Source organism: Boleophthalmus pectinirostris, unplaced genomic scaffold (genome assembly GCF_026225935.1).
Source record: "Boleophthalmus pectinirostris isolate CB_2022bp ecotype Guang Dong unplaced genomic scaffold, ASM2622593v1 HiC_scaffold_15, whole genome shotgun sequence".
In the NCBI taxonomy this organism is placed as follows: Eukaryota; Metazoa; Chordata; class Actinopteri; order Gobiiformes; family Gobiidae; genus Boleophthalmus; species Boleophthalmus pectinirostris.
The window spans coordinates 21,276,199-21,293,927 of record NW_026571070.1 but is presented as its reverse complement, the minus strand read 5'-3'; the positions used below and the strand labels follow the sequence as shown (position 1 = coordinate 21,293,927).

Here is a 17,729-nt window from a genome sequence, read left to right as displayed (position 1 = left end):
TCGCGATCCTTTCCAACAAAAATATCTACATACTTTGCACTATTAGGACCCAGATTATTTGAAGAATGTAGTATGAGTAGGCTTCGACTCACCACTGTCAGACCTCTGAGGAGGGAACCCACAAAGTTTACACAGTTAAGGCCTACTCCCAACAGAATACAGTAAAAAAACAATCCATCCCCATCCTTAATCTCTCAGGGAGATTGAAAATTCCAGTGGTTTATTTTCTATAACTCAAAGTATAAAATACAAATACAGTTTGTTACAGTACCAAAGTCACATACAGTACATGGACCTGCATGAAAAAGCAAGAATGGGGATTTGGGGCTGCTGTTGTATTATTTGTTCAAACAAGCAGAATATTAATTATGAATGTTTGAATGTATATATTACTATTAAACACACTTCTCATATAGCATAACATGCAATGCAATAAAAAAATGAGGTACAGTTTATATATATATATATATATATATATATATATATATATATATATATATATATATATATATATATATATATATATATATATATATATATATATATATATAAGCTCATCTGTCAGGGCCACAGTTGTCAATAAGTCATTCAGTGATACGTTTTTTGGAGATTAGCCCTGTTTCAGTTGCTTCAGTTGGACTGGAGGTCACTGGGTGGTGAATGTCCATAATTCATCCAGAATGCTCCATTTCAGTGTGAGCCTGTGTCCATTTGAATCAAACTTGACCTTTGGTCTGTTGGTGGACCCAGTCAGAGAATTTAACCACCTGTGTGTAGACCCCTGGTCGGTTCTGCCTGGCACAGCCCTCACCCCAGCTCACGATCCCAGCCAGAAACCAGCGTCGGCCCCTCTCCAGGCACACCAGAGGCCCCCCCGAGTCTCCCTGAGGAGAGAAGACACAACATCACTGATGCACTCATCACTGAGATAGGGATGTGTGTGATACAGAGTTGTATGTAAGGATTAAACAACTCAGAGTCCGGTGTTTCTCCATGGCGCACATTAAAACAGCGTAACATACTGGTTATACAATGGTCCCACCAACTGAAAATAGTTAACTTTTATATCTGACAACCTTTCAGCTGTCTGTGGATGTTCAAAGCATTAGTTATTTCTTAGTTGAAGCTAGACCCTCCTAACAGTAGTTAATTTGTTTCTTCTTTGCTATGGTGATGCTCACAGCATAGTGATATAGAACAGTGATTAACTGTTGCCGGACTATCTGTGTGGTTATAGCAAAAAAATGCATGGCAGTTAGCAAATAAATTCTCACTGACCACTGTATGATTGATCCTAATACTCACCTGACAGGCATCTACCCCTCCCTGTAAGTTTCCGGCACAAAGCATTCTGGGAGTGACAGCATCATCATACAGCTTATTGCATGTATTTCTGCTTATTATTTTCACAGAAGCCTCTTGTAACCGAGAAGCCAGTTCACCTACAACATTCAACATTGAGATTGCTTAATACCAAAAACAATGACATTTTAGCATCGGGTGGTATTACTGTTACCGTCCTCCATGAGAACACCCCAGCCAGTGACGTAGCAGTTGGTTCCTGTGGCGAAGGAGTGTGATGGAGCAGGGATACACACTGGCTGCACTAGGTCATTGAAGAAGATGGGTATGCTGAGCTCCAATAAGGCAATGTCATAGTCTGAGGTAAACTGGTCGTATTTTGGATGAATAAGTATTCGTCGGATCTGTCTGTTGGCTGCCCCACTGATTCCTGATGTCATCACACGCATTCCCATGAATGCCCGCCAAGCACGAGAATCTGAATATCTATATAGGGCAGTAAATTAGTATATACATCAAATTAATAATATAGATGTAGAGGCGCTGCTGTGTCACTCACTTGATTGCATCTGAGTCCTGGAAGCAGTGGGCAGCTGAAATAAGCCAGCGACTACCGACAAGAGTGGCCCCGCACACGTGGCCGTAACGCTCCATCTGCAGACTGACTTGCCAAGGCCAGGAGCCCGTGCCCGCGTCAGAACCTCCCACAATCTTGGTGCGCTTTCTAGGCCTGGTCCCGCAGGCTGGAAACAATAGTTGGCATAGTGGCAAATAAAATTACAGATTCTTTGACCTGCATACACATTATGCAATATACTGTATATTAATATTACCTACCACACCGCAGTTCATCAGATCCATCAAAGCAGTCCTTGACTCCATCACACTCAGGATTGACCTTATTCACACATTTTCCATTGGCACATTTGTAAGAGTTCGAAGAGCAGCCTTTCACATCTATAAAGAGCAGATACTTAAAAAGGGCACGACAGGCAGCATACTAGACACTATAAAAATGATTAAATAGCAGTTTACATGCTCTAGTGCAGTTGAGTTCATCACTTCGGTCTTTGCAGTCAACAACACCATCACACAATGAAGACTTTGGTAAACACTGCTTATTTGGGCACACATGGTAGCACTTGCTGCCTGTTAATGGAGATTATCTAAAACATTGATCAATCTTGGGTCAAACATGAATTGCACTATTGTGTCAGCTCACCACATGTGCCCTCCTCACTGCTGTCTGAACAGGTGCTCTGAGTCATACACTGACTGCTATGAGACTTGCACTGTCCATTGGCACACTGCACCTCCCCGGGCCTGCAAGAATCTATCAATACAAAAATAAATACATAGCTTCAATCAAAATAATTTACTCATTGATTTAACCAGGAGGCGTACTGCATTTAGCTTCATCCCGTCCATCTGAGCAGTCCCGTACTCCATCACAAACTTTTCTCAGAGGAATGCAGCGCCCATCTCCACAGCGAAATTGCCGTGGACACGCTGCACACAAAAACAAAAATATTCACTGGAAAACAAAAAGAAATTTCATTCTCTGCTATTTTTTTTGTATGTAGATAGTTAATTATCAATACTAAAACTAGTATGGAAAAAAATTATAGAGAATAGGTTTAGAATAGTCAGACCACATGGTATTGGTAATATTAAAAAAAATTCATTTTAGTATCAAAAACATTTAAGCTCTAATTTGCAGCACATTTAGCCAATAGTTGCAAATTCTTTTAATTTAACTATATTCTAAACTATATTTTAATTCAGTACACCTACATATTGTCCACACACTAATCTCTACTCACTGCCCTCTGGGGAAAAGGCTCTGTAGATCAGATAGAAGCCCGGGTGAGTGATGGATTCATCTGAGTGAAACTGGATGGACAGTGGAGACGAGAACACACGCTTCTTGCTGCTCTCCAGAATAGGATTACACAGTCTACAAAACACATAGAAAAACATAGTTAAAAAAAAAACACCAAAGGGAAATTTACATGTTAACACCTGAGTGACAATTTATGGCTAATGTTCTGTTGTTTTATTTATTAATGAGGTTACTACCCTACTCTCGATTTGCCTTCAAAATGTCAAGTAAATGTCAATTATTTTTTAATTAAACAGTTGCAATAACATAAAATAGACAGCAGAGGGCTCTACACAGTTGTGTAATGTGTCTATAATTTAACCAGAGTAGAGCGTTGAAGCGCCTAAAATAAGTGCTACATTTACATTACAATAGAGTAGGCTATTGGATTGTGGGTGACTACAGGACGTTTTCTCTGGACTCAAGAGAATGAATGTGCAAATAATTAATCTTTAGTAATTAATTTAGTAGACATGGGTAATGAGAGTCAACTACTTTTGGCCTCAAGTAGCAAAATATATGCAGTATGTAAATCCAATTAAGTACTTATAGTTGCTCCAAAACTGTTACACTCACTTGATCCCTCCAATGTCCAGCCAGTCATTCTCACAGCCGTCAGATGAGGAAGAATCCTGAATGTCAAACTTCACAATTGTCATGGAGATAAGATATCCAGGCATGGGGGTCTAAAAAACAAAGTCAAGTAAAGTATAGCAACTCATGCTTGGAATGCGCACAGACAAGATTACACAGGGATGACTGAGTTTCATTTTTGTCATGATAAAACACAAAGAAGGCTCACCCGTACTGTCCAAGTACATTCTATATTTGGAGGATAGAAGGATGGGTAATAAGGAGAAGAGACTGAACCGTTCCAGGATGATATTGACCCCCCACAACCTAAAACAAATGGTCAAAAGTTACACAACAAGTCCTAAAAATAAACATTAAGCAAATATGCATTGTGAGAGGAGTATTTGTTTTGGGTGTTAAAGAGTTGTCAAACCTGCTTTGGGAATGGCCTGGAAATAAGCTTTAAAGACTGCTCCTTCTCTTTGTCTACTAAAGGAAAAGGTGACCAACATTACATTTCCAGACGACATGAGCTTCATGACCGGAGATGAACCAGAAACAGGTAGTCCACACCATCTACAGACAGAACAAGGGTCAGAGAGCTATAAATATTTTCCCATATATGTTCAATATATGTACCTTGCAATGATCTTGTTTTGTAAAGGGAGTAAAAAGTCATAGGCAGATAGCTTGTGTGCAATGCAGCTGCCTGGAGTGGCTCCTTGAAGGGTGAGAACCACCAGCCGGACCACATGCCCTGATGGCACACGCAGACGCCACTGATAGTAAGGCTTCTTAGGGTTCACAAGGCTGAGGGTCCGGTTGTTCCCATATTTGGCATATAAGTCGAAAGACATAGCTAAAATCACACAGTAATTAATAAATCAGGCTATTGTTCATTTGATACTTTATAAGGTAATAGATGAGGAGCACTAAACTGAGCCCTGGAGCATCGCACACTTCAGCTAGTGTAGTCTCACCTTGGAAACCAAGCTGCCACTTTCCACCCTGGATGCTGTTTGGATTCTTGAATTTGTCTGATTTCTCTTCAGATTCAAAGTCATCAGGATCCAGACCTGAAAGCCATCATTTTGTCAAACAAACAGGAAAAGAGCAAATTTGGTACTGTAACAATGAATTACAAATGAGTAGTTCTGTATAAGTTCATTGTAATTCTAAATTCACAGTGATGACTTTGCATTACAGACACATCATGCGAAATGCACGTGTGTGTGTGCATGAGAGAGGGAGACAGTGTGTGTGAGGCAGTGTGTGAACATGTATGTGTAAGAGAAAGAGAAGGTGTGTGTGTGTTTGTGTGTGTGAGACACAGTGTGAGTGTATACCAAGCAGGTGAAGAATGTCTGGGTCTTGCTCCATAAAGTAGCGCTGTTCATGGCGACTGTCCTGCACTTTATTGATGCCTGGAAGTCGACGCTGTAATCTCCCTGCATTGGATTTACGAATTGCCATAGCAACATCCTCCGGGGCAGAAAATTTACTCCAATAGAAAACATTAAGTCCTGCTGCTCCTTCGCTGTCACAAAAAGTCAGTGTTAATGATTATATTGAAATGTAAATGTAAAACTTCAAGAGGCTATAGCCTACCTGAAGGCAGTGATTCCTGAGCCCAGATAGTAAGTGCTCCATGGTGTGGATTCATAGAGTTCAGAAAACTAAAACAGAGGAAAGGTCAGAGCACAGGTGCTGTGTGGGGCAGGGCTGAGGTACAGGTCAGGTCAGGTCTCTGGTTCTGTGGGCACATGAGGCAATCGGCCTCTGGACTCAGGGCTAAACAAACGCTCTGTGTCTAACTGAGTTGACTAGGGACAGCACAGCACCACTATTGTGTGTAGAGATGGACTGCTGGCCTTTTTCTGTTAATGACCTGATACTATGACCAGTTAACTAACACACAAATTATGGGGACAATATCAGTAGTGATTTCTTAGTAACACTTTTTGAATTTCCTCATAATCTTACAGTGGGCCTAGTATGCCCCTTGCTGCTCACTGTCCCACCTCCTCAATCTCTGTCTAAACCCTGATCCATGCTGAAGTACAGAGCAGCCAACTGTGTGAAAGCCACAGACAATGTTTTTATTGAAGCTGCTCTTCCTCTCACTGTGGCAGCCTGGGTCCAGTCGGAGCTCACAAACAGCCGGCTTGTCCTCAGGTCTGAAAAGCCCTTCTCCCTGGAGTCCTGGGACTCACACACACACTGGGCCCATCTCTTGTTTCAGCTTTGCATTTAACACCATCATTGAGACAGAGAGACAGTGAGGAAACAGTAAAAAACACAGAATAAAAGACATCATGATGCAAAGGCAAACAACAGAATGGACAGAGTGGACTTTAAAAAGCAAAGACATCCAAGTTGTCCCCAATATGCAAAATACAGTACACCCTCCTCATATCAAACATATGTAATAGATAAAGTGTGACACTTACAAAATGGCTTAAAGCCTGAGCCTGCAGGCGAAAACGAGCAGATGTGGAGTCTACGAGCTCTGAGGAAAAACTCAAGTTTGTGAATTCCACACAACCGCCGAGAAAGAACACTGAGGAGGGAGGAGCTGGAGGGCCAGTGACGAGACAGTCAAAATAAGCACATTAGAAAACAGCTGATGCCCATGAATAAGTACTTACATCTGGAAAAGTGGAGTGTCAGTGCAATGGCTACACTTGAATGAATAAGAAGCGAAAGACCTAACAGCCATCTCCTCCAATATGCACACACTGGAGCCCCCCCATCCGCTCTCTGCTGCTCCAGCTTCGTGGGGGGGCTTGGTGTCTGGGTGGGCTCCTTCAACTTCCCCTCTCCCTAAATTAAAAGAGAACAAGACTCAAGTATCATACTTCTATGTCTGGGCTTAGGTTCCCCCTAATTGTTGATGTCTCTGGAGGGCAGTAAAGAAAATGCTGCCTATATGATAAAGTCAATGAAGTTTACGGCTGCATAGTGATTTACAGAGTGCAGGGTGAGCACGCTGGAGCTGAAAAGGTCTCTGCAACATTAAAAGGGCTGGCAGGGCTCCCTGGAGCAAAGGACAAAGCGTGGCTGACGGGGTCTGCTTTCCCACGGCCGGGCTCTGCCATGTCAGCACTCAATCAACTGGCTCAGTCTGATGCATTCACAAGAAGTGAGTGCACATATCCCTTAGAGACTGGTTTACAATTAAAAACTACACTTTCTGTACGCGGCATCATTGGTGAGTTTAGCCCACCTGTAATTTAACAATATAGTCACTTCCAGGTGAGAGGCCAATGGGCAGGCATCATAATGAGCATCAAGAGAAATTTTGCAGTTTACCTGAGCAGTGGTGTGGCTTGAGAGTCCATCTTCAGAGACGCAGTAGACTTTACAAGTTTTACTTTTAGGGAGAGTCCTCATAGCACTGTCCAGTGAAGCTCCACAGAGGCACTAGGCAACAAAGCCTGGGCATAGAAATGATGGAGACAGAGGGAGAGAGGAAACCCCCGGTGCCGCTTCCTTTCAGAAAAAAGCGCAGAAACCCGACCTGAGCGTCTCGGATGCGGTGGGCATTCACCGCCTCCCGTTCACCTGGGCGGCAGGTGTCACACGGAGCCCCAGAATGCAGCGCGGCACAATGAGAGCACTATGAAGGGTACAATCCGGACAACCATCCGTGCGACAGATATTGTGGGCAAACTTACTCCTTGTGTATAGGGCTATGGCTACAGGGAACAAAACAGTGCTTGAGTGAAACGTGTGCAAGGTATTACAATTGGAACTCTGCTACTGTGCCCTTGGATCAAAGCAAAACAACCCAGATTAAATCCACCACTGTAACAGCAATGCACATATTTATATTGGTATATAAAACTAGTCAAATATAATGTTTCTTTATTTGGTCATTTTCTTAAAAATATGACAAAACCAGATCTTATAGTGGAAATGCATGGTCTAGAAGTGTCAGCTGATATGGCTGTAGATCCAAGAGGTGAACTTGCTGACCCGGGTGTAGACTCCAGGCAGGTTGGGTCGACCACAGCCCAGCCCCCAGCTCACAATGCCAATGAGAAACCATCGGCCACCACCAGGTTCCTGACACGAGAGAGGACCCCCGGAGTCACCCTGAAACACACATCAAAATATCAAATCACAACCTAAACACAGACTAACACTGACACATAATCACATTGTGAAACTGGACTGACCCGGCAGGCGTCCTGCTCTCCAGAGGGCACTCCTGCACACAGCATCCGAGGAGAGGCCAGACTGTAGCTTTTCTTACAGTCTGTCTGGCTCTGGATAAACACCTGTGCTTTCAAGAGCACTGTGGGCAGCATTTTGTCTGAAAGAACATTGCAACTTAATTACATACACAAGAGAAATACGTTTAAATTATTTTTTTTATTATAAAATACGTTCATACAATTAAGTTAAATCATGGTGGTGACTTTCTAGGTAGTGTACACACACTTAATGTAGTTAATATGATTAGCTGAGCTTCAGGAGCAGGACCACGCCTCAGCCGCCCTCTCCTCTCACCAGCGAACCACAACTCACCTCGACCACGCCTCTAATTTCCCAGAAGCCTTTCCCATCATCCCAGTTTGTCTCGGCTGACTCGACAGAGCACGAGACACGTTTTACAGCCGATCATTAACCCGTCCGATTCGGATTCTGACCTGTTCGGCGCGTCGCAGTCCGCCGTCTCCTCACACTCGCAGCAGTTCTACGAAGATGGTTCCCGGAGCTCGACTCTGCGCCCGCGCACGCTTCCCCGCGGGCTTCTCCCAACAGGTTGGACATTAGAAGCCGGACCGTGGCCGGTCTCCATCAGGAAATGAAGAAGAAAGGCATCGTTTCCAGCCGCCAGGATAACAAATCCAAGCTGTTCCGTCACTATGTAGATCGGGTCCGAGCCCCGTTCCCCGGGCTCCCAGTCCTCCTGGTTCTCAACCGGCGCGCGCAGCTCCAGCCGCCGACTTCATCGGCGCGCCCCCAGCCTCTCAGTCTGCCTCCACAGCTCCCCCTCACGGGGAGCATGTTGTCTCGTCCGCTGTGCCTGCTTCCTCTGTGTTGGACCGACGGGTCTCTCTCTCATCCCTGTCTGCGCAGGCTGCACTAAATCCCCATGCACACACATCTAATTCCCCCATCTCTCCTTTATTTTCTCTTATTCCAGCCATTACCAGTCAGATTGCTTCTTGCGCGCCACCCGTCGTCACCACAGCAGCTTCAACAATCTCCTCGGCAGCACCCATGGCCCTGCAAGCCCTACAAGCTGCAGAGCACTCTTATCCGTTTCCTTCTTCTGCTCTATCCCTTCCCCTCCCTCCCCCTCCCCAACACTCAAATGTTTTTTTTCTACCGTGTCTTCTACGTCGCCTCCATCAATTGTTCATCGCTCGTTCCCTCGATATTCATTCCCTCGATTTTCGTTCAATCATCTCTCCGGTAGCCGATTATTACCGGTTATTACAACAATCTCGCTCATTCGATCCAGCCCTCCTTCCATCGCAAGCCAGCTACGGGATATACCAACCAGCCAGGGCCTCACCCTGCTAATACTACACACCACTCCTTTGCAATCCAATAATCTCACCCCCACCAAATTGGCTTTCGTGTTCTCCTTATATTGCAACGCCATCCGCTCCGCTTTTGACAACCAGAGAATGGAGTTGGATGCCTACCTGGCATTGGTCCTTGATCTTGCGCTGCACTTCGGCAAGACCGGGTGCCACACATATGACGTTCTATTTACTACCCAAGCAGCAGGCAGGCTCCAGCAAATCAACCATGGTACTTACTGGGGGGTCCTGGATTTCGAGCTCTACTGCAGGGTCTTCAAAGCGCATGCCTCTCTCTAGTGTGACCTCCACGGAGCTCCCTTCCATCCTGCTTCCTTGCTCAGCGGTCACGCCCTCCCGTAATTGTACCTCAGCCTCGAAGAACCCAGTGGTTTATTGCCTGTCTTCCACCGCTTCCTCTCTGCCTGTGATTCCTCGCTTCCTCAGCCCGCCCCACCACATCATACCCATCAGTAGAGGCAGTGATCCCACAATGCTTCATCCTCTATCGGGGAGGAAGGATGATCTGCAATTATTTTAACGATCAGTTCATTAATTTCTGTTCAGTGGTTTCAGCGACAGTTTCACCCTGGCATCGAAGTTCTGCCAGTCACTTCACAATCATGTAGAAACCCTCAGTCCTCACTCGCAGATCCCACCGCTGTGGACAACCTTCCGGCGAAGGATGTTGCCGAAGGGTTCATGATTGGCCAATTCAAACGTCCTCCTCTCGAGACTTCCACATCAACCCCATCGGCATCGCCACACGCAAGTACACCGGGAAGAAATGTCTCACCCATCGACCTATCCTCCCCCTCACATTCCCAGCATCAGCAGTCTCATTCCCGCCTCAGTTTTTTCCGTGCAGTATGCCACCAGCAATCACGTCATCTCTCACTCATTTTGCAGGCCGTCGAGCGTGGCCCTCTGAAGTGGACATCACCAGTGCCTTCAAGGTCCTGCCCATCCACCCAGATTCCTGGTGTTACTTCGGAGTCTTCTGGGTAGGGTTTTAATACGTCGCTGTACACCCGACGTTGGCTGCCGCAGCAGCCCTAGAATTTTGACTCCTTGTACGAAATCTTCTGTCAGACTCTCATCAACAACTTTAAACTCCCGTACGCCCTAACCTCCTAGATGACATCCTGGTCACGACTCCTGCGTCTTTCTCCCCTCGTTCCAGCCTATTGTCACTCATCAAAGCCTAAAGACCCTCAGCCCTTGCACTACATCGAGTTTCTTGGCATTACACTTAGATCTCATTTCAAGTGTCTCTCCCAAAAGGTCCAGCGAATCTCCCCGCTCCTCTCCAACTCATTCTCGCAACCTCATGCAACAAGAGACAGCTCGTTGTTGCGTTTCTCTGTCACCTTAACTATGCTATCCGCACCATCCCTCTGGGCAAGCCCTTCTTTCACATCTCCGTCCTCACGCAAGCCGCATCAGTCGAATCCCTTCAGAGTATTATACCACCGATCTACGCGTGTACATCCGCCATGCGTTATGGAAGCATTGCCTAGGCTCCTGGAATGGAATCTCGACTTCGCGTCTTTCCCGAAGATATCCAGCTTTTCACCATCGCAGGTCCTTCAGTTGGTTTCTGAGGGTTTTATAAGCAAAGCGGTTCGCTTCCACGTGCCCTCCAAGCTCCCCTCTCTCAGACCAGCCGACAGTTCTTCCGCCTTGTTCGAACTATACTCCATTGTTATCGCAGCCATTCTTCTGGGGGGCAAGAGTGGTCTAGTAGGTGCATTCTTATCCATTCCGACAGCGACACTGCAGTCCACATCATCAACAGGGGAAGGTCTCGCTCCTTCACATCTCAGTTCCTTCAAAGCTCACCTAGTATCCGCTTACAATCAGTTTGTCATTCGTGCCACTCATATTCCATGTTACTTAAACTCCATTGCGGATTTTCTCTCTGTGACTTTACAGAAGCTTGGCTCCGTACTCGGACGTCCAGCTTATTCCAGTTCCCCATTTTCGGCCACGATGGTCAATTAAGCTACCCCGCTCTCGCCCCTCTCGTCTCAATCTTGCAACTTGCTATCCTCGACAACCTTGCCCTGAGCTCCCTTTCTACCTACCTGACCGGGTGGAATAGCTTCAAGCTCTTTTCAGTCTCCATCAGCTTCTCCTCAGTTCTTCAACGTTAGCGCCATCTGCAGTTTTGTCGCCTTCTCACATCACTCCAGGAACATCTGCGTCTCCACCATCCAGGCGCATCTCTCAGGAGTTAACATCATTACAAGATCTCTCAAGGACCGCCCATCTCTCTCGCTGTCTCACTGCCACGTTTCCACATTGATTAAAGGCTACTTGAGTCCAAACCTTGTCTCCCTCCTAAACTCTTACCACTTACTTCAGATATCCTCCACCTCGTATCCTCACACTTCGTTCCAAATACTATTCGCCGTCCGAGGACATGACCCTTGAAAGCATGTTCCTCACAGCCTTCTTCGGCCTTCCAATTCTTGTTCCGAATTCACTCTTATCGTCAATCGTTTTTGACCCGTTTGTCCATCCGGGTACCAGGTTCTGGTTCAGTAATATTTCCGATAAGTTCTATGCTCTCCGGCACATCTTCCCATTCGTTTTCCATCCACTCTTTCCGCATCGGCGCGGGCACATTTGACCGAAAACTCAGATCCTCGGTCACCGGGCCTCCAGAGCCTATCTCATCTACGTTCGTTATGACCTCAACGATCTCTGTCCAGCCCATCCTATCTTGCATTCTTTTAACCTTTTGGGGGTCCCGTTCCGGCTGGGCCAATTGCAGACTGAGACGGAGCCCCCACCCATAGTCTCAACCCAGCCATCTCTGCCCTGCTTCGTACATTATCAATACATTTCTTCGCACTATGTCGTTGGTGGCGTGGTCCTAGCTAGTGAATGAATAATATGACACATACTTCACATATGATTAGTAAATCTTTACGTCACACCTGATTATGTCTGAATCATTGCATCACTGGTAGTATAACCATATATGCTCCACACTATGCATGATTGTGACCGTCAACATTTGTAGTTTATTTAGTGCACCAAATGTATGTCTATACACTGTATGTACTGTTTATATTGACAGCATACAGCTGACTCACCCCCTTCTGAGCGGTAGCCCCACCCAGTGACCCAGCAGGGGTGGCTGTCTGTAACCATGTGTGATGGAGGGGGCAAGCACACAGGCTTGATCAGGGCACTGAGGCTGGGTGGCCAGGGCTTCTTTAGCTGCAGCAGTGCGATGTCATAATCAAAGGTAAATGCATTGTAATATTCATGAACTATAATTCTCTGGATCTCCGCCTCATGCTTGGCACTGCCTTGGCTCAGCATGCCCAGGTGAGCCCTCCAGAGGCGTGGGTCTGACAACCTGTGAGCAATTAATAAAAAGGACTTATTTATAAGTGTGTTATTTAAATATATTGTTAAGTGAAAGGATGTGTGTGTGTAAGCAGCACTGACTGACCTGTCTTTGCTGAAGCAGTGGGCAGCTGACAGGAGCCAATCAGAGGAGAGCACTGAGGCCCCACAGTACATGCTCCCAGAGAAGAGCAGGCTGACTTGCCACGGCCACTCCCCCTCCACAGAGTTGACCCCGCCAACAATGCGCTCAGATGAAGATGACGTTTCTTTCTTTACCGGAGAGGGGTTGCCACAATCTTGAGCAATCAACAGAGATACTCATCAGTTCAAACTACTAAGTTTTGTCTGCACAAGTACTCAATCACATATGTAGAAGTTTATATGGAATTTTTTTAAGACCATTTGTGCCTTCAACAAAAGTCATCAAAGTCAGTCTGTCCCCAGGACCAGTAACATTGTTGCTTAAATCAGACTGAACATAAACAGCATAGCTCCATCACATCATCACACTTAATGAAAGAGAGGTCTCACCACAGTCTCTCTCATCGCTTTGGTCTCTACAGTCCAAAACACCGTCACATTTTGCATTTTTTTTCAGGATACAGGGCCCACTGCTGCAATGGAAGCTTATGGCCGAGCAGGTGGTTTCTAGACGAATGTAGAACAGTATTAAGAGACACATATGCAAGTTTTCACTGCACTAAACAGGTTAGGTTTGTACCTTGAGTGCAGTTGATCTCATCTATTCCATTAGAACAGTCTCTCTTTCCATTACACACAAACAAAGGGTGAAGAAAACCACTGCCTGCACAGTTAGGTGATGGTCTTGCTATGAAGACATAAGCAATTAAAACACATACTATCAAGTCTAAACAAAACATTTTAAGAAAGAAGACACATGCTTTTTATGGCACTTGACGAAGACATAATATAATCACAAGTAAGTACAGAGGTGGGTGAAGCCTCAAATATAGGAAAATACCAGTTGACTCAAATGTATGTATATGACTATAACTTTGAGTAACGTAATAATGAGAAGGCTACTCATGATAAGGCCCATAAAAGTCAATTTTGTGTAAAGTTATTATATAATAATATTTATTATTATATTTATTTTAGATTATTAAAACTCACAACAGAAGATTTCATCGCTCTCGTCTTGGCAGTCATCCAGGCCATCACATCGTCTCACTTTGTCCACACACAGGCCAGTGGAGCACAGGAAGTGGCTCTCTGGACAGGCTAACGGACACAACAGCAATCATTCCACTGCTATATTTAGACCCACCAATATTGTACATAATCATTCTTGTGACACTTACGCTGGCTAATGTTATAACTGGTGTAAGATGCCTCAAAAGGCTGAACTGAAGTACGAGAGCTACAGCGAAACTCCACCTCTGGACTGGGGTTACTGATCCGAAACACTGTGCTGTGGTCTACATAGGTCCCACAGTAACTATAGAGAGAAACATGAGCATTAATCTATTGGTTACATATTGCGTATGTAGATATTTTATAGTATATGTGTTAGGATGCTCACATTATTTCATTGACTTTCCACCAGCCTTGGTCACAAGCCTTCATGTCTTTCATTTTTAATACATAGTTTTTGAAATGAAGAGCCACTCCCAAAGCTGAACTAGCGGTCTACAATACAAAGAAAATAAACCAACATTAAAAGCAGTTAACAGTTTGGACTGTATTGTTGCAGCGCTCTAGTACCTGAAATGTCCAGGTGCAGGAGCATTGTGGGGGCAGTAGACTGGGGTAGAATGGGCTGTAGAGTTCACCAGTGAAGTCAGGATGTGACTTGACCTCAATATGAGACAAACATACTATAAATAAAAGAAAAACAGAAGATCACATCTACACACCCACATGCATTTCAACAAGGAGTTGAGCAGTAGTGCAAAGGGATTGTTGCATCATACATTCCTCACTGATGGCCTCAAAGTCCCCCCTGAAGTTCTTGTTCCCACTTGTCATAGAGAATGACAACAACATCACATTGGAGGTAGATACCAGGGAGAAAGCCTTGGTCACTGGCTCACACAACCTGAAGCACATACATACAACCAACAATAAAAACTGACGCTGAAATAATCATGTGATGTGATAAGCCCCTGACCGTAGTAAAATGCGCCCCCTCATGGGCAGCAGGGCGTCGTACACCAGTAGCCCATCGTCCACACAGTCTGTTGGCTCAATGAGGAAAGAGCTGACCGTCAGTCGAATCAGAAACCCAGGAGCAGCAGTCAGCTTTACATGGCAACTGACACCACCCCATGACGAGAACACATTTAGAGGAATCCTCATTCCGGGAAGGTTGGCATATAGTTTCTCAACGCACTGTGAACCTAGGAATGCGGAGAAGAACTTGGTAACACAAAACAAGATTCAGTTTGTTATTCCAATGTTTTTTAATCTACCTGCTGCAATGGATGTATAATCAGAGCGTTGGACAGCTGCAAAGATAAATAATAATAATGTATATAAAAGTATTTTCTATATATTCAAAGTGATGCATCATTTTCATGAGATGAGACAAGACAATTCACAATTTTGACTTCACATTTGTAAAATCTATTTATATTAATATTTTTGCTGTCATTGTATCACTGAGGTTTGGTATTACAGCTTCTAAAGAGGTGTAACTCAGCAAAGTGTACACTTTTTGTTCAAGCAAATGAAACATGGGGAAAAAATATCACAAGATCATTTTCCAGATGTGTGCGCAATCTTCTGTCAATTTTATTTTGCAAGATCATATGGCATGAGATCTTGTCCCATCCCTATTCAAAACATGATTTACTGTGAAGTAGCGCTCATAGAACCGCTAAAATAAATATAATAACTAGAGGTGTCAAATTATCGCGTTAATTGCGATTAATTAATTACAGTCATATTTATGTTTTTTAATCGCGTTAATCTCATTTTTAATCTCTAACTTTACTGTTTCTGTATGCGAGTTGCTTTATTATAAAACCTGTTTTTATGTGTTGTTGGGACAACAACACACACACACACACAAAAAAACACATTTATAATTTTTTTTATTTCGGTAATTCCACTCATTGCCGGAAACCCACACAAAACGCGGCAGTAAGAGCGATGTAAACATTATGTTAACGTTGGCGGCGTCAGTCGCACAATGGACGAAGTCGAAGAGTCAGCAGTGCACAGGTAAAACACATTCGTGTCTTGGAAATTATTCTCTCGACGTGAAATATAAAAGAAAATAACAAATATAAAATCGCCTACAACTTAAATGTCACTGGTGAAAACAACCTGCATAGGCTCATGATGTCTGCACTACTGTCCTATAGTGACCTGCCACATGAGGGGACACGCACACAAACACACACACACACACACACACACACACACACAACACACACCTTCATCATCGTCATTAACCTGAGAACGCGCGGACCACGTTTCCTTCCGTAGTTACTGCGTGGACACCGACGTGCTCCCGTGAGCCGCGTGTGGATCGTGTTTTCTCGCGTACGCGGCGTAAACCGCGCTTCCTCCTGTGCGCCTCTAAACCAGAACTAACACCAAGACTAAAACCAGGACTAATTCAGTCCAGGACTAAACCAGGACTAAACCAGAACTAAAACCAGGTCTAAACCAGGACTAATCCAGTCCAGGACTAAACCAGGACTAAACCAGTCCAGGACTAAACCAGGACTAAACCAGAACTAAAACGAGAACTAAAACCAGGTCTAAACCAGGACTAAACCAGGACTAAATCAGGACTAAACCAGAACTAAAACCAGAACTAAAACCAGGTCTAAACCAGGTCTAAACCAGGAATAAACCAGGACTAAACCAGAACTAAAACCAGAACTAAAACCAGAACTAAAACCAGGTCTAAACCAGGACTAAACCAGAACTAACACCAGGACTAAAACAGGATTAATCCATTCCAGGACTAAACTAGGACTGAAGTAGGTCTAAACCAGGACTAAAACAAGGACTAAAACCAGTGATCTCATATATAAAACATTTCTCTATCAATAATATTTTTAATATGGTTAAGGAAAGACTGGACTTTTTATTGTCTTTAAGTAGACAAAAGGTATTATGTTCAGATTTTCTAGTCTTTGCTACTTTACAGCAAACAGTTTCTTATTCATGGAGACTTTGGCTCAACAGACAATTTGGAGAGATTTGTTAAACAATAAATGACTTTATAAAGTCACTTTTTTTTTTGTTCTATATCAGTCTTTTGATCTGCCACAATAATGTAATAATGAATTTAAATGAAAATACCTCAAATTGAAGGCTTTTCTCAGCAATTTTTAGGTGAGATTAAAATTAGATTAATTAGATTAATTAATTACAGATCATAATTAATTAATCTCTCAATTTTTTTAATCGCATGACAGCACTAATAATAACTACTGTCATTCATATCTACCATTGTACTGTTTAATGTAAGAGTACATTTGGCAGAATAGGTACCGTTGATGAGGATGGAGTCCAGATCCACTGGTAGGCCAAGCAGATAGCCCACAGAGGAGCGGTTCTGCAGGCTGGTGTAGACCGAGTCCCTGAAAATGGCCCCAACACACTCTTCACACACGGCTGGCGTCTTCAAACGAGGAACAACAAACACCATCCAGAAATGCACCAGGACACCACCCTTGTTGTTGTTACTACACAGATGAGACAAACAACATTTAGGGAGGTGGATCCATAAGATGACAACTCAAAATTACCATCTGCTGTACCTGAGGTCTGAAATTACAGCCTGCTTGTAGAGTCTGGACACGGAGGACTGCTTGTACACATAACTCACCTACAACATACCAACAATTAACCATGTCGGACAAGCAGCAACAGCCATAAAATGAATATACACACAGTGCGTACCACATGTTGTATTTTATTCGCCATGGATGCAAACTCATGGGACTCGACCTGTCGGTACTCTGGGATGAACTCCACGTTGGCAACGCGAAACATGCCAGCGAAATATGCTCCACTGTTGCTTTCTCTGCAAACTGGACAGACATGCAAACAAAGCATTATATAGGACTACTGCATTATTATTA

At 44.2% G+C, this 17,729-nt stretch overlaps 1 protein-coding gene across 1 annotated transcript; it reads right to left on the bottom strand.

Annotated features, from left to right (window-relative positions):
• Nucleotides 1-557: 557 nt before the first annotated feature.
• Nucleotides 558-16,271, bottom strand: LOC110161003 (uncharacterized). The gene is made up of 33 exons (XM_055150812.1): nucleotides 16,065-16,271; nucleotides 15,096-15,131; nucleotides 14,795-15,023; nucleotides 14,598-14,722; nucleotides 14,389-14,501; nucleotides 14,207-14,313; nucleotides 13,986-14,122; nucleotides 13,798-13,905; nucleotides 13,385-13,492; nucleotides 13,195-13,311; nucleotides 12,767-12,959; nucleotides 12,402-12,670; nucleotides 7,939-8,075; nucleotides 7,699-7,855; nucleotides 7,322-7,455; nucleotides 7,070-7,180; nucleotides 6,497-6,580; nucleotides 5,366-5,433; nucleotides 5,104-5,294; nucleotides 4,738-4,833; nucleotides 4,397-4,616; nucleotides 4,191-4,333; nucleotides 3,987-4,084; nucleotides 3,761-3,870; nucleotides 3,126-3,259; nucleotides 2,707-2,811; nucleotides 2,525-2,635; nucleotides 2,338-2,451; nucleotides 2,140-2,259; nucleotides 1,862-2,045; nucleotides 1,517-1,788; nucleotides 1,306-1,442; nucleotides 558-884 (listed from the first exon to the last, which is right to left on the bottom strand). The coding sequence occupies exons 3-33, from the start codon at nucleotides 14,980-14,982 to the stop codon at nucleotides 717-719; spliced, it is 4,359 nt and encodes a 1,452-aa protein (XP_055006787.1). The 5' UTR covers nucleotides 14,983-15,023; nucleotides 15,096-15,131; nucleotides 16,065-16,271; the 3' UTR covers nucleotides 558-716.
• Between the last annotated feature and the right edge of the window lie 1,458 nt (nucleotides 16,272-17,729).